The following is a 14,611-nucleotide window of genomic DNA, read 5'->3' as shown; positions in this document are numbered from 1 at the left end:
ATTCTCCCACTTGGGCGTAGATGGATCATATACTGCACATATTTTACCATGACAAGTCCAAGAATCTTTAGTGATCACTGAGCCCATATACTTAACTGAATCCTAAAGCACTAGTCAAAACTAACTCTTAATATAGAACCACAGAAAAAATTCGTGCATCTTTAATTGCATTAGTGTTCTGTGATTACATGGATTAGAATCAGAATTACAAGATACTTTCAATAAATGTGATAGTGAGATACCAGATGTTTCCACATGTTGGTCCTTCCTAATGGTTTTTGCAAACCACTTTATACTTCAGTAAAGAAGTCCTTATGTCTTGCTTAAAACAAGACATTTGAATTTCTTTCAAGTCACTTTGCAGAAGATGACATCTATCAAAAACAACAAATAAACAATGTTTAAAACAAGAGCTTGTGTTCTTCCTTAAATTCGAACAGTATAAAGAATTGAATTGAAAAACAATAATGGCATTTATCTGCATAACTTTCTTCAGAACATATGAAACTGAAACATATATTAAGCAAACCTTACTCCCACTGATCAAAAGATTCAATTAGAGTTACATGATCCTTAAAAACTCCCACTGGTAATGCCTTAGTCAAAGGATCAGCAATCATGGATTGAGAATCAATGTGTTCAATGATGATTTCTTCATTCTTCACTCTGTCTCTAACAACTAGATATTTTACATCCATAATCCTTGAGGCAGATGTTCTTTTGTTGTTCTTAGAGAAGAATACTGCAGCCTTATTATCCCAAAAGATCTTTAATGGCCTTGATATAGAGTCCACAATCACAATATTTCCAATGAAGTTCCTCACCCACACCGCTTGTTTAGTGGCTTCATAACACCCTATATACTCAGCTTGCATAGTAGAGGCAGACATTTTAGTTTGCTTTGCACTTTTCCAAGAAATACCTTCACCTGCCAGAAAAAAGATGTAACCGTTTGTAGATTTTCTATCATCAATGCACCCAGCAAAATCTGAATATGTATACCCTATTACTTCAAGTTTATCCTCTTTTCCTTACACAAGCATAAAATTCTTATTTCAATAGAGGCACAAATCCAACAACTTCCAAAGGCTCAACCTGAGATTGTTGAAGATGTGTTGGATGTCAAAGAGGTAAAGTCAAGGAGGGGTAACCAGTATAGGCGGTTCTTAGTGAAATGGTTGGGTAAGAATGCTACTGAGAGCACGTGGGTTCCTGAAAAAAAAAATATTAAAGAGGATTGATCCAGAGATATATGCTGAAGTTGTTAAAGCTTTCTCGCCAAAGTCGAGTTCTTTCCAACCCAGTGGAGTTGATGCAGGAGTATCAATCCTAGTCAAAAAGGGCTAAGTTTTAGATATTTTAAATTATTAAATTAAATGTTTTCCTCTCTTCATTAGGATTTGGTTTAAGTTTCTTGTTTTGTTTCTAATTTCCCTTATCAATTGGGTTTTCTTAGTAAACTAGGAATAGGAATTCTAGGCCGGTGTATTCTAGTATAAATAAGCTATTAAGAGACTTTTGTATTCAGTTTTCAATCAATACAATTTCAGACTTTAGTCTAAAGAGTTTTCTTTGGGAATTTATCCCTATAACTCAATTATCTTCATTTCAACTTCAATTCTACAACTTTATCCTTCTATTCTCTGTATTTTGGGTACGTTTGGGTCCCTGGACAGCCACTTATAGCCGCTACCTACATCATTATGTATGGGTCACGGGTGTTACTAGACAACTCATCTAATAATTTAGCATTATAAGTCATATGATCAGTAGTAACCAGTGTCAATTATCCAAGTATTGGAGCAAGTACCTCAAATAGAGTGAGAAAGATACAAATTTGCAAAAGCATCAACAACAACACCAACAGTTGAGTTATCACCCATAATGACAGTGGAAACACAACAGAACACGGTAGAGTGCACATCGAAACACAACAAAAAAAGCACAAAAACCTAGTAAGGGTAAATTAATGCACTTGCTGCCGTCTTAACTACCTATTTTTTATTACCGATCAGAAACTTAGTATATCTCTATTAAAAAATAAAATAAAAAATAGTTATTATTAAATAAAAGTTTGAATTCATTAAATAAAGAACATTAAATTATAGGGAATCATTAGGAATCCTTTCTCTCTCATCAGTTTAGGAGTTCTCCCGTGGATGCGTGGTTGGAGTTGCTCTAAAATTTATCTAATGAGGTGTTTAGAGAGCAACTCTAACCTGCAGAAACTTGTCACAGTGTCAACATGCTTTCACAATTTTCCAAGCCATAAAATAGCAACACCTATCTAGCAGAACATTGTTCTCAGTGTTGACCATTTGATAAAATGAAGACACAATGACGTCAACAGACTTGAATTAAATACAAGGAACAAATGCAACCTTTACCATATTGAGTATATATATAGAAATATTGGTAGTCATAAAATTTCCTCCCCATCCCTCTTAAACACTCCCGGAAAATATATATATATATATATATATATATATATTGATATGCCCTTTAAAACTCTATAATTTTTTTTCCAATAATCCAAACCATCTATTTTTTAGTCTTCATTCATAGAGTAACCGTTGATCAGCTTACCTGCCAATCTCGACGAATTGTCTGTCTTTGAATGAGTATCTGACTCTCTGTTGGCCAATATTCTGCGTATTCTCCGCTCTTCCTTCTCCTCCTGAACAAGGTAAACATTAATTAAAACTAGAAAAGAAAAAGTAGACACAGAACATCACTTTAGAGGGAGGAAGTTTAAAGCTCAGTACCTCAGTTAAATTCCGCCTTGACTTGCTGCAACTGAATGATCGGTAACTTGTAGTGCAAATTGGACTTAACTTCGTTATTTTTCAGCATCATGCTCAGCCTTCACAATCTCATTGCTCAGAACCTGCTCGGTCTTCAGCGGTTCTGTTACAGCATTCATGCACAATATACAATGCAGGTATACTTGCTACTAGACCCAACTGATGGTTATTGTACAATAAGCATATCATGTAGATTAGCTTAAAGGGAAATATTAAATAAATGAAAAAAGAAGCAAGCTAGAGTGTATTTCGTGAATGATTTGCAGAATTTATGAAATTCCTATTCAACATCCAAATGAGTCAACAAGACAACAACAGATTATAAAGTTGTGAATCTATTTCTAGTTGAGGATTCAACTGATCTGGCCTTGAATTTTGAGAAGAACTTCCACACAATGAAGATGTAATTGTTACGGCATTTCAAGCCAACCATACACTGTCATTGTTAACATCTTAGTGTAAGCAAGTCTGCCTTTGACGAATCTCAAGTGACTTGCCCTGATGTTTGGTGAAGTGAACATATCAATTTACCATTTCTCAAAAAGAAAATTTTAAAATTACCATGTACTCATTGTTCGGATGTTAGAAATGCTGAAAACACCAATGAAGACAGGAAAAAAAATCTACCCTGTATTCAGTGACTACGAGATTCAGACCCAAAAAACAAGGGGATGAACCATAAATTTCTCATTGTCTTTTCCTCCTATGCCTAACCCACCATCATTCAATAATGGCAAAATTGTAGCAATTGTAGCAATGGTTCCTAGACTAAAATCAAACTTTACTTTTCGTCACATTATTAAATTATTACGGTAGTACTTTAATTATCCTCCAATTTTAGAAATTGTCTTTTTAAATCTTACCAACTTTTAGTTAAAAATGATGATATAATAATGTCATACTTGACATGGGCAAAATAGTCTTTTCACACAAAAAATTTAAAAAATAAATCAAATCTCTCTCTCTCCAGCCCTGATTCAAAATTAAAATAAATAAAAATGAAAAATGAAAGCTGAAGACAAAGAGAATCGGGCTTTTTCAAAGAATTACTGCAGCTTTCCCACTCCCTTTGATTTTCTTCCCAGCCCCAAATTTCTTGTCAATAATGAAATTTTGCTTGTTGGATTATGCTGGTTGTTTATCCATTGAGATTTTTTTTCTGGAGTGCTTTGCTTTCCACCATCGTTGAGACCTCAGTCCGCTTTCTCATTCTCAGGCTTTAATCTCTCAATCACAGATGAGAGATGGACTTTGGCTCACGAATCGAAGTTGGGATTCAGATAAACTCATGGGCGAGTGAGAAAACCCTGTCAATCCATCAATGAAATAGTGGGTAATCACTCTGATATTGATATATTGGGCTTTCAAAAAAGAATAGCATCTCTATTTCTTCATCAGCCAAGCATGACTTAGCTAGATACATGAAATTGAAACCTGTATGAGAAGCGATCTTCAGTGCAGCCAAAAACCCAAAAGCTGATGGGAAGCGATCCATCCTTCAACTAAGGAGACGGACAATGCAAACGGCCTACCTAGATACCCATCAACCCTCTGCTTCTCTCTTTTGACCATATCTGGGGTGGAGGATGGGGACTGTGGTTATGGGCTCATGGGTACTGGTGTCGCAGGCTATGGTAGAAGGTGGCTGTGGGATAGGTTTGAGGGTTGGAGCTTGCATGTGGTAGTCATGGGAGAATGGGGGAAGAAGAAATCGTTGGGGGAAGAGAAAGAACAGGAGGGAAGGGGAGAGAGAGAGAGAGAGATTAAAAATATTATGAATTTCTCAATTTGTCCTTAATTTTGACAGAAAATTTAACTAAGGGGGGTGTATTCAATTAAAATTTTAAAATATTATTTTGGAATAAATAAAGTTGACGGAAAGACCAATGATGCAGCATGAGATCTAATTGAAACACCACCGTAACAATTTAACAATATGAGGAACGAAAAATAAAGTTTGGTCTTAGATCAGGGACCATTGCTACAATTTCCTTCATTAATTTACAAAAACTAAATTCATGTTACCTAAAACCCATGTTAACTCTTACTAAAGCAAAACAAAACAAAATTATAGCCGAAGGAATTTCCAAAGACCCAACAAGTACTGCATAGAGTTGCAAAAACAAGAAGAATGAGACGTTCAAGTACTGCACTGCAGTTTCTAGAAAAATTTATATGTTATAATCTTGAGAAGAACAAAAATGTCATGAAATAAATGATGAGCATAAAGATCCGGAGTTCCTCACTATATCAGTTAGAGAAAAGCTCGTGGAAAAGCTCAGAGGCATCAACATTAGCGGCGATCCGCTTCGGCTCTCCGGTCTCAACCCTCCTCCGCCGAATCTGGCAATCTCCAATTGCAAATAAATAAAGGGGCTCTTAGATATGGGTCCAATTTGAAGAATACAATTTGATTGCAGGACAGTAATTGTTACTTATTTATTCCAGTCCTAAAGCCCAGTCATGCAGCCACCTAAGCAAATAGTGTGGCCATAAATTTTAATTTATTTACAACTATTGCCATTATATACAAACAGAAAGTAGAAGGTTTCACCAAATTGCATATCTCAGATCCCCCAAATCACAGAAATCCCAAAAGTGATGCTCCGTTTTTGCCAATTTTCATTGATTTTTTTGGTTCCTTAATAGGAAGATTTGTGGGTTCCTTCTAATAATTCACGATTAAATATGGACTAACCCAAATTTTTTGGATTATCAGAAACTATGGTTTCAATTGAAGTTTCTGTATCCCTGGTAAATTCTCTCACTAATGGTATGTCAATTTTTGGATTATCAAAAACTATGGGTTCCTTTTCTGTTACATAGAATTTTAAAATGACGGGGTTTAGATTTCCATCATTTCAATTTCTGGCAATTGAAGATTTCAGTGTTTGAATTTATGTATGTCAAAGTTTGTAAATGACAGAAATTGAAAATTTCAATGTTTGGATTTATGTATGTCAAATTTTGTAAATGATATAAATTGAAAATTTCAATGTTTGGATAGCTCATGTAAATTATAAATGACAAAAATTAAATATTTTGAAAGAACAAAAAAACTGATAACCGACATAGAAGGTATTCCTCGAAGTATAAAATAACATATCGTTTGATGAACTAAATAACTCAACTTAAACAAACAAAGCATATTAGCAAACCAAATCACTCTCCACGTGCAATGAACATCAACAACATACTCTCTTTTTTTTTCTCAATTGGGAGTGCCTTCAGCATCTGACAGTATATGAATAAACGATGAAATCAATGAATCACTATCATAAGACTTAATTCAGGTACCAAAGAATCAAGGAGCACCTTGGCCAAGCTGCAATTTACGGGCAAGTTGGTGCAACTTACAATCAACATCTAATGGCTCACATGAAGCAACAAAGCTAACAAACAACTACAGAGCAAGGCGGTAACACAAAGTGATAAAGCTAGCAAACAACTACAGAGCTGTACCATAAACACAAATCACACACCAATATCCATGGGCATAGAGTATTTTGTTAAAACTTCCCAAAAATCCAGCCATAGTGCCGTAAAGATCACAAAACCCATTCAACACATTTATAAATTTAGTCAAAAACACCCAATTTTGATAGCCATTTAGAAACCATGGTAACCCTAAAATAGAAAAATATAAATTGAAGGAGAGAAAGGCTTGAAGACTAACCTTCAAACTTGATCCAGAGAGACGTGTAACCCAAGAAGAATTCCTTCTCTTTACTTCTCTAGCTCGCAGCTTTTTTATGATGCTCCTTACTTCTCTAGCTCATAGCTTCTTTTTTTTTTTATAAAACGACAAGGCAATTTGTTGTCTAGGGTTTCATAGGTTTTTGGTGCTGTTTTTTTTAATTTTTTTAAAAATAGGAATAACCAATTCATGGGGCGTTGGAGTATCACAAGGGGTACTGTAACGAATCCAGGTATTTGGAGTTACGAAGGTGTGGAGTCGATTTTTAACGTTTGAACCATGATATGAAATGGGTTCAATAAAACAAGCAGAACATAAATAAAATTTCTAAAATAATAAAACAAACGGTAAGTGCGCATGACTCGCCCAAGACAAAAGTTTGGCAGGTTTTTTTTAATGTAAGTTGTGGCACATTGGAACATATGAATTCCCGCACTATAGAAATTGTGAAACAATGCCTATTTTGGTGGAAATTAAACTAGGGAATTTGATGCCTCAATTTCCATATTTTTTCCGCGCGTCATTTAATAAGTTCCGCGCTTAAGTTGCCAAACAAGAGAATTGTCAATTTCTCAAATTAAATTCTCGACTTTTAGCTAAATTCCAAGTTATTTTACCTCATCCAAATGGATGGTTATGGTTTGTTGGAGGGAGGACTTTTCATCTCTTTGAATTGTTTGTTAAGAGTGGAAATATAAAGAGTAGATAAAGTTAGAGAGATTCTTGTAAGACCATCGTCGGTTGATTAGGCGCTACCATGCTAGTTTAAGTCGGCTTGCAATGATGATCTCTTTCTTTGATTGAAGCTTCCTTGATCTGTCATTTCAAATGTTTTGCAGTATGCCAATTGTTATAGTTACAGAATGACTGATGTTCCCAATTTTGTAATAGATAAATATCATAACTGGGTTTAATCATCATCTAGAACTTGTTGTATAGGTAATTGGCTGAAACTGTAACTATGCTATAGGCACAGGTAACCTCTAACATTGTACCTATGGCGCAGGTACTTTACACAGTGGCTTGATATGGAGCTTCACGGAGAACCTAGCCTACAGGTAACTTGCAAAAGTGTACCTATGACATAGGTATTTGACACATTGCTTGGGATTATCTTCTTCGAAGTTTGGCATATACCAGTGACCTAGGTACTGTGTCAGCGATTACCCATACGATAGGAGCTTACCTATACAATAGGTTCTAAACCCAGAAAATGAGTGAGAGTATAACTGTTGGACAACATGCAAATGAACAGATTAAGTCTGTTTATATATGAGCAAAAATTCTCCAATAAATATCCAACAAAAACATTCTCCATAATTGATTGTGGAAGATATGATTTTTGCGATTCTTTCTATTCTTGGGGTCTGAGGATTGTTTAACGCGATTTTTGATATTTTGCTGTCTTTTAGGTTACCTAATTTCTATCTTAGGGGCAAATTGGAAGCACAACATAAATTAAAATTTAAGAAAATATAATATAAACCTTAGAAATTAAAAAAAAGTAAGTAATCCTATATGGCACAAAAGTCAAAGGACTTAAATTACTAACAACAAATGTGTGGATTGCACCCAAATTCTGTCATAAGAATTGGACTTATACTGAATTTTCTAATAAATAAATAACATAGGGAAGGAAAAAGAAAAATGGCTCCTCGGTAGATGCAGAGATGCCAAAGATGAGAATCCAATTGCATGATTTAAAAAAGTAAAAAGAAAGTGATGTCGTATAAAACAATAAGGAGTGCACATCATACTGTCGATATAAAGACACGACAAAGAGCCGCGATGCTGGCCTGCTTTTGCAATTTCCTTTGTTTATTGTATTGCACCCAACTCATTGGCATTGTTTACCACTACTTGCATCTGTAAGCTGTCTACAGATGCTATGTTTTGTTTTGCTTTCTTCTTCTTCTTCAAATCTTCAAATCTTCAAATCTCTGTTGGTTTTTCTCTTCCTGCCTTGCCGAATTTTGTGGGTGGAAAATGCAGCAGTATCGGCTAGATATGAGACACACAGAGGCCCGCATCGCAATGACCACCGTGAACTGCCATTGTCAACATGCATGCGGGGGACTTTCTCTTTGTTTACTACTACTTGCATCTGTAAGTTGTCTACAGATGCTATGTTTGTTTTGCTTTCTTCTTCTTCTTCAAATCTTCAAATCTTTGTTGGTTTTTCTCTTCCTGCCTTGCCGAGTTTTGTGGGTGGAAAATGCAACAGTATCGGCTAGATATGAGACACACAGGCCCGCATCGCAATGACCACCGTGAACTGCCGTTGTCAACATGCATGTGAGGGACTTTCTCTTTCTCTTTGCATGTGGAGAACGGATTACGTGAAAATTTAAATGGGTTGGTTTTTACTACTCTCTTCTTTCTCTTTTTCATCTGATTCTGCAAAGTTGGCATCGCCTTTCTCCTGATGATCTTTCTCATCATATTTTTTCTGTTTCAAATCTTGTTCCCATATTACCAAAACCAGTTGTTAGCAGGTCATTCTCCTGGCCCACTGAACTAGCCCCAAAAGCCATGAATTAGTCTAGCCTCTCTCTCACTCGATTTTTAGTAGTTTTGGCAAAGTTCCAATTCACTTGATTTTTACTAGTTTTTTTCTTTTTATTTTTATACGATTGATTTAGTAGTTTTTGCAATTCAAAACTAAAGACTTCTCTTCTTCCATTTCTTTAACAAAAGTAGCACGTTTGAAGCCCATCATCTTGTTTCTCACGTGCTTGGGAGAAGATAAGGGAGGAGGAAGGGGAGGAGTTAGGCAAAGAACCAGTTGAAGATACTTTGTTTCTCACGTGCTTTCGTTTCTGTAAAGTGAAGGGTGAAAAAAATAATTAAAAACAAAAAATGTTTAAAACTCCTTTAATGATGTGACATAGCCAACTCAACAGCCACAGCCACATTATATGGTTCACAAATATGGTATAAATAGGTGATCTCCTTAGCACGTTACCCGCGTATAGCCAACTCCCACACCTCTGCCCTGCTTGCTTGCACCCTCTCCATATCTCTCTCTGTCGCAGTGCTTCTATCGGTTCGGTAGGTATCTGCAATTTCTTGTTCATTGTTCACCACTTTGCGGTTTGATCAATTTTTGGATAAGTTAATCTGAGAGCAATCACTATGCCCTCTGTTCATCTTTTCCAACAGAGTTAAAAAAAATCCCAAGTGAAAATCTTATGGGTTAGGGTGAGATTTGAGATAGGGTTTGATACCAAAAAAATATTTTTAAACGTTTGAAGTCTTGATTGAATATCATTAGATTTGGATACTCTTTTAAAAAAAATCCTAATAGTCTTATTGGAATATCCACAAGACTTATTTAGATCATTTAAAAGTCTTAATTGAATACCTCAGTTGTTTCTTCTTCCTTTTGCGTGTAGCAACAAATATGGTGATTCCTGTTCATTCTGAAATTGGTGAAGGCTTCGCCCTGTTTTCAATATCTAGCCATAGAGGGTCAGATACCATTCACCGAAGCCCATACAAAAATCTTATGGGTTAGGGTGGGATTTGAGACAGGGTTTGGTATATATGCCTCCCACTACAAAATCCTGCTCAATTCCATATTTTAAAAAATCCTTCGAAATTAGCAAGATTTTGGATTTAAATATTTGAAGTCTTGATTGAATATCACTAGATTTGGATACTCACTTTTTAAAAATCATAATAGTCTTAATGAAATACCACAAGACTTATTTAGATCATTTAAAAGTCTTAATTGAACACCTCAATTATTTCTTCTTTCTTTCGCGTGTAGCAGAAAATATGGTGTGTCCTATTGATTCTGAAATTGGGGATGGCTTCGCCCCGTTTTCAATTTCGAGCAAAAGAGGACCAAAAACCATACACCGAAGCCCATATCAGGGCAATAAGAATAACAAAGGGTATGAACTTATTATTATTATATTTTTTTGATTTAGTAATTCAATCAACTGTTCTTATCTGTATATCTGTTGATTCATCATGTTTTCTTTAATGCATTGTCAATCAACTGTTAGTTGGTTTTGAGAAATTTAGGTGTTTGAGCATTTTGTCTTTTTTTGGAATTTCAGCAATAATGAGTTGCTTTACTTACAAGTGACTGTCAATGACGGAGCCACATATAAGAGGGGGAGAACCTGTTTGATGAAATGCCTTAAAGGCATCCTGTCAAACTTAAGTTCCACTAGTTTACACCACCCAACATTCGACATTCAACATTGCATATACATATATAGTTAAATGCTGAAACAATTTTGATACGATTTATCTAAAGCTGAAGCTTAAAGGGAGGCCACTGATTAGCTAGATCAGACAATCATACTGTTGCAGTTTTGAGATTGAGCTTTTTATCATTTTCCGTTTCCTTCTGAAAACATGCGTCATTGGTGTTTGCAAAAGTATTTACTTCATAGGTCTTTGGTATTCATATGCTTTCTGTTTTGCTTCTGTTAATTAGGTGTTTGATGGTTTCTGTATCTTTGCGGTATATCCAACAACAATATGTGCATGAATTTTGGATATCAACAACAGATTATATTTCTCTTATTGTGTCTCTTCCTTTGGCTTTATCAAGAAAATAATTCTGGTGTTAAACTATTTCCTCTGTATAAGCAGAGTAGAGGACGTTTTCTTTCATGCACGTGGGCTAGTTGCAGCTAAAGGCACATGAGTTACTTCAGCTATAAGAAGGTGATGAGAGTGCAGTTGAAGTTGGGTTTTAGGATTGTTGGACTAATGGCTGAAGTAACTCATACGCAACTCATGTGCATGAAAGAAAAGCTCATGAAGATAGAACCCTAGGTTACCAGTCTTTTGTCTTCTCATTTCTACATTTTCTTCAATGTCACAGCCTTGGGCGCACCCCCAGAGCTTCAAGCGACACTCGGTCTTCTTCAATACTGGTGAGTTTTCACACACATTCTTTCCTTCTTCTTTTTTATATCTTGCGTGGTTTCTTAACTCAGTTTTGTATATGGAACCAAAAGAACAAATAAAGGTGATATTCATTGTCTACATTATGTAATCTATAAGGTCCATTATTGTTCTCTCAGTTTTACTTGGTGTCTCCAAGAAAGATATAGTTGTGCTTGGACTAATATTCTGAATAATTACTTGCCTGCCTGCCTTGTATAATTGTATTCCTGGTTCTACAAACTTTTTCTATTATTACTTGTTTGCGCTTGTTGTGTACTTGTAGTCTCCAAATGATGTTCCGAATAATTATCATATTTGTGAGAATAATGATTTAATTTGTATATGTTATGATTCAACATTTCTTTTCTATAACATCTTATAGCCCTTTTTTATTTCTTTTCTGGGTTTTGTATATCTTGAAGGTGTCTATTAAGCCTCCAGAGGCTAGCATTCAGGGAGGATTTGCAACGAATCCGATTTCACGTGCTGGTCATGCTGACAGTACCCCCGGAACTAAAAGTCACGGACTGTTAGCTCTAGCTATGAAGAAGTAAGAAATTATAGCTTTATTGATTCATACCTCTCCTTTAACTAATTCTCAGCTGATTTTGAGAAAGTTAGTCCTTTGAACAGTTCATATGTTTGGACTATCTACCTAATTTGGTGTTTAACAATAACAGTTAGTACCTGACATTTCTCATCTCTTGCTCTATTCCCTTTTTTTTTTTTTTTTTGCCATGTAGTTGTTTAATTAAGAAAGCTGAGAGAATAATAACTAGCCAACTGTATGTGAAATTCATTGGCTACTGATCTTTGTTTTGATTTGGGACCTTTTGTTATTACTGTGTGGCTATGTTTGGTGCCTAGGATTTGATTGGATTGGATAACTCACTAGATTCAAGGTATGTTGATGTTGAAGGAAGAAATGGAGGCCCTCTTTCAAACTTGGTCCAAGTTGGATGTAGAATATGGATTAGTTATGAAGAAAACCTTATAACTTATCACACGATGAAAAATCCTTCAGCTCTATCGTCATTTCTTATTTCAACATACCTTGAATCTAATAAGGTATCCAATCCAATCTTAGGCAACAAATGTAGCCTACGCCTGTGAACTTTTTGTAGTGTACTATGTACCAGGTCACTTTTAGGTTCTTTGATATTATGGCATCGTGAATTTCTCATGTAATTTTCCAAAATTATCATTTGTGTCGTAACTTGTTATTGTCAACTGTGCCTCTGCAGGATCGCAAAGTTTTTCAAGTTGTAAGAAAAGCTGGCACGTTAGACTCAAAATAGCTTGCCTGAGAAAAAGAAGATTCAACCTTGTTGATGGCATTTCTTAGGATCTCATGTTGTTTTGAGGAGCGTTCCAATTTTGATTACAAAACTTAAAATTTATAGATAGTGTTTAGTATAGGGATCTCATGCATGGGGCTAGTGGAGAGTCCTTCTGTGGTGCATCAGCTGTATCGGTACAGACACTCACATGGTAGGCACATGATGTTTTTTACACGCGCTCGTTCTTAAACTTGCTCTGAACTGTCGCTCGTCCTACTCCTCTGTATTGTGGAGCTGGATAGTCTCGATGGCGCAAACCGGTGGTAGAGGACGGGTCGGACTCGCTTGAATCGTCTCAGAGCTGCGTCGGCCTTTCGGACCTGCGATCGTTGTGTCGTCGTGGGAAGATGCGTTAGAGTTGTTGGGTGGTGCTGCGTTCACGGCAGCAGCGGCGGAGGCGCTGATATTGTTGAGAAACGTCATCGTCGTGGAAGATTCAACTTCGCCTTCGGCGTTCGTACAAAACGTCATCTACTCAACAAGATTGCCATCTTCTCCGATTCCTATTGCCCGTATGTTATTATCTCTGTATTACTTATTCATTTTGGCTTTTGTGAAGAATTTAAGGTATTGGGATTGGAAATTCATAAATAAGCAATCAAATTGGAATTTGAGAATTGTGAGTTGGTCAATTTGATAATTATGAGAAATATTTAGAGTGTTCATGTTGAGGAAAATATGAATCCATCATCTCAAATGGGACCTTTTTACTAATTTATAGATTACTTTTCATTTTCATGGATTTATTGCATTGTTTCCTAATTTTGGGAAATGAATTGGTGCGTTTCATCTACTAAATCTTCAGCTTTTTGTTATTGAAATAGTTCGCAAGTTGAGTAGAAATGTTTAGAAAAAGAACTCTGTGCACGCCTGTGTGTGAATTTAAGTAATGTTGAAATGAGGGATTGTGTGCTGTTTTGTGGATTCTTCTTTGAGGGTCTCTAGCTTGGTGAGAATTGTAGATTTTTAAATCAAAGCATAAGATTTCATTTTATTGTAAAAAAATTCATTCATCTTAGTCATCAAAGAAAATAGAGCATTGAGATACCAGTTAGAGAAGAAGAAGAAGAAGAAGAAGAAGACTCGGTAAAATACATATAGTCATTTTTGGTCCCTATAGTTTGCCATTTTTATCACTTTGATCTCTTTCGTTTCAATTTTGTCAACTTTATTCATATAGTTTCAATTTGAAGCAATTTAATAACAATTCTCAATTTCTGTAAATAAAAAAAGGATTAACTCTATTAGTTGTAGATGAGCAATTCGGTAAACAACCTATTAAAAAAAAACAAAAACTCTCCCTACCTCTTTGCAACAACAAAAAAATCAATTAATATGTTTAAGAGATATTTAGTGATATACCCATTCTTAGCACTAATATTATAAATAAACCCTACACAATTGAATTTCTATAAATATACTAAAAAAAAACCCCAAAAAATAACAGCTGGCCTTATTAAATTTAATATTGATTATTAAATTACTTTGATGTTCTATTGAGTGTTTTAGGTATTTTTATGAGATTTTGGGGTTGGGCTTATTTTAAAAAATTGATGGCAGTTTTGTAATTTATAAGAAGTTAAAAGCTTTTTTGTTATGTTGTAAATGAGTTTTGGGTGTGTTTCTAAAGTCCATTTCATATGGGGTATTTTTATAATTTGGGCCTCTATATTGAGTATAATAGTGAATCTCCCTATGTTTAATTAGGAAAAAAAAAAAATCTCTTCTTCTACCTCTCTGCGTCCTCACAGCCATCACCGCCCACCCCACCTCTCCACACCCACCTACCCCAAAATTCAGAATTTACAGAGCCCTCAGATTTAGTAACAAACACACACCGAGTTAGAGAAAGAGAGAGA

At 35.4% G+C, this 14,611-nt stretch overlaps 1 protein-coding gene across 6 annotated transcripts; it reads left to right on the top strand.

Annotated features, from left to right (window-relative positions):
• The first annotated feature begins 8,316 nt into the window (after positions 1–8,316).
• On the top strand, positions 8,317–13,466 carry LOC103330452 (uncharacterized). 6 transcript variants are annotated; one of them, XM_089053614.1, is made up of 5 exons: positions 8,321–8,607; positions 10,274–10,400; positions 11,348–11,399; positions 11,835–11,962; positions 12,657–13,466. In XM_089053614.1, the coding sequence occupies exons 1-5, from the start codon at positions 8,385–8,387 to the stop codon at positions 12,679–12,681; spliced, it is 555 nt and encodes a 184-aa protein (XP_088909740.1). In that variant the 5' UTR covers positions 8,321–8,384; the 3' UTR covers positions 12,682–13,466. The 6 variants fall into 6 exon arrangements, with proteins under 6 accessions (XP_088909743.1, XP_088909740.1, XP_088909742.1 ...); XM_089053616.1 differs by having other exon boundaries at positions 8,326–8,607; positions 10,277–10,400; XM_089053615.1 differs by lacking the exon at positions 8,321–8,607 and adding an exon at positions 8,646–8,856 and having other exon boundaries at positions 10,277–10,400.
• Positions 13,467–14,611: the final 1,145 nt, after the last annotated feature.

This window comes from Prunus mume, linkage group LG5, assembly GCF_029339155.1.
Source record: "Prunus mume cultivar Tortuosa linkage group LG5, ASM2933915v1, whole genome shotgun sequence".
Lineage (NCBI taxonomy): Eukaryota > Viridiplantae > Streptophyta > Magnoliopsida > Rosales > Rosaceae > Prunus > Prunus mume.
The sequence above is the reverse complement of the archived record's forward strand: the minus strand, read 5'-3'. Positions and strand labels throughout refer to the sequence as shown.

Coding starts and splice junctions, on each gene's coding strand:
- LOC103330452 (XM_089053614.1), top strand. CDS start 8,385: ATGCTATGTTTTGTTTTGCTTTCTTCTTCTTCTTCAAATCTTCAAATC. Junction 8,608..10,273: donor GTTTACTACTACTTGCATCT/GTAAGTTGTCTA, acceptor TTTCGCGTGTAG/CAGAAAATATGGTGTGTCCT. Junction 11,963..12,656: donor TTAGCTCTAGCTATGAAGAA/GTAAGAAATTAT, acceptor GTGCCTCTGCAG/GATCGCAAAGTTTTTCAAGT.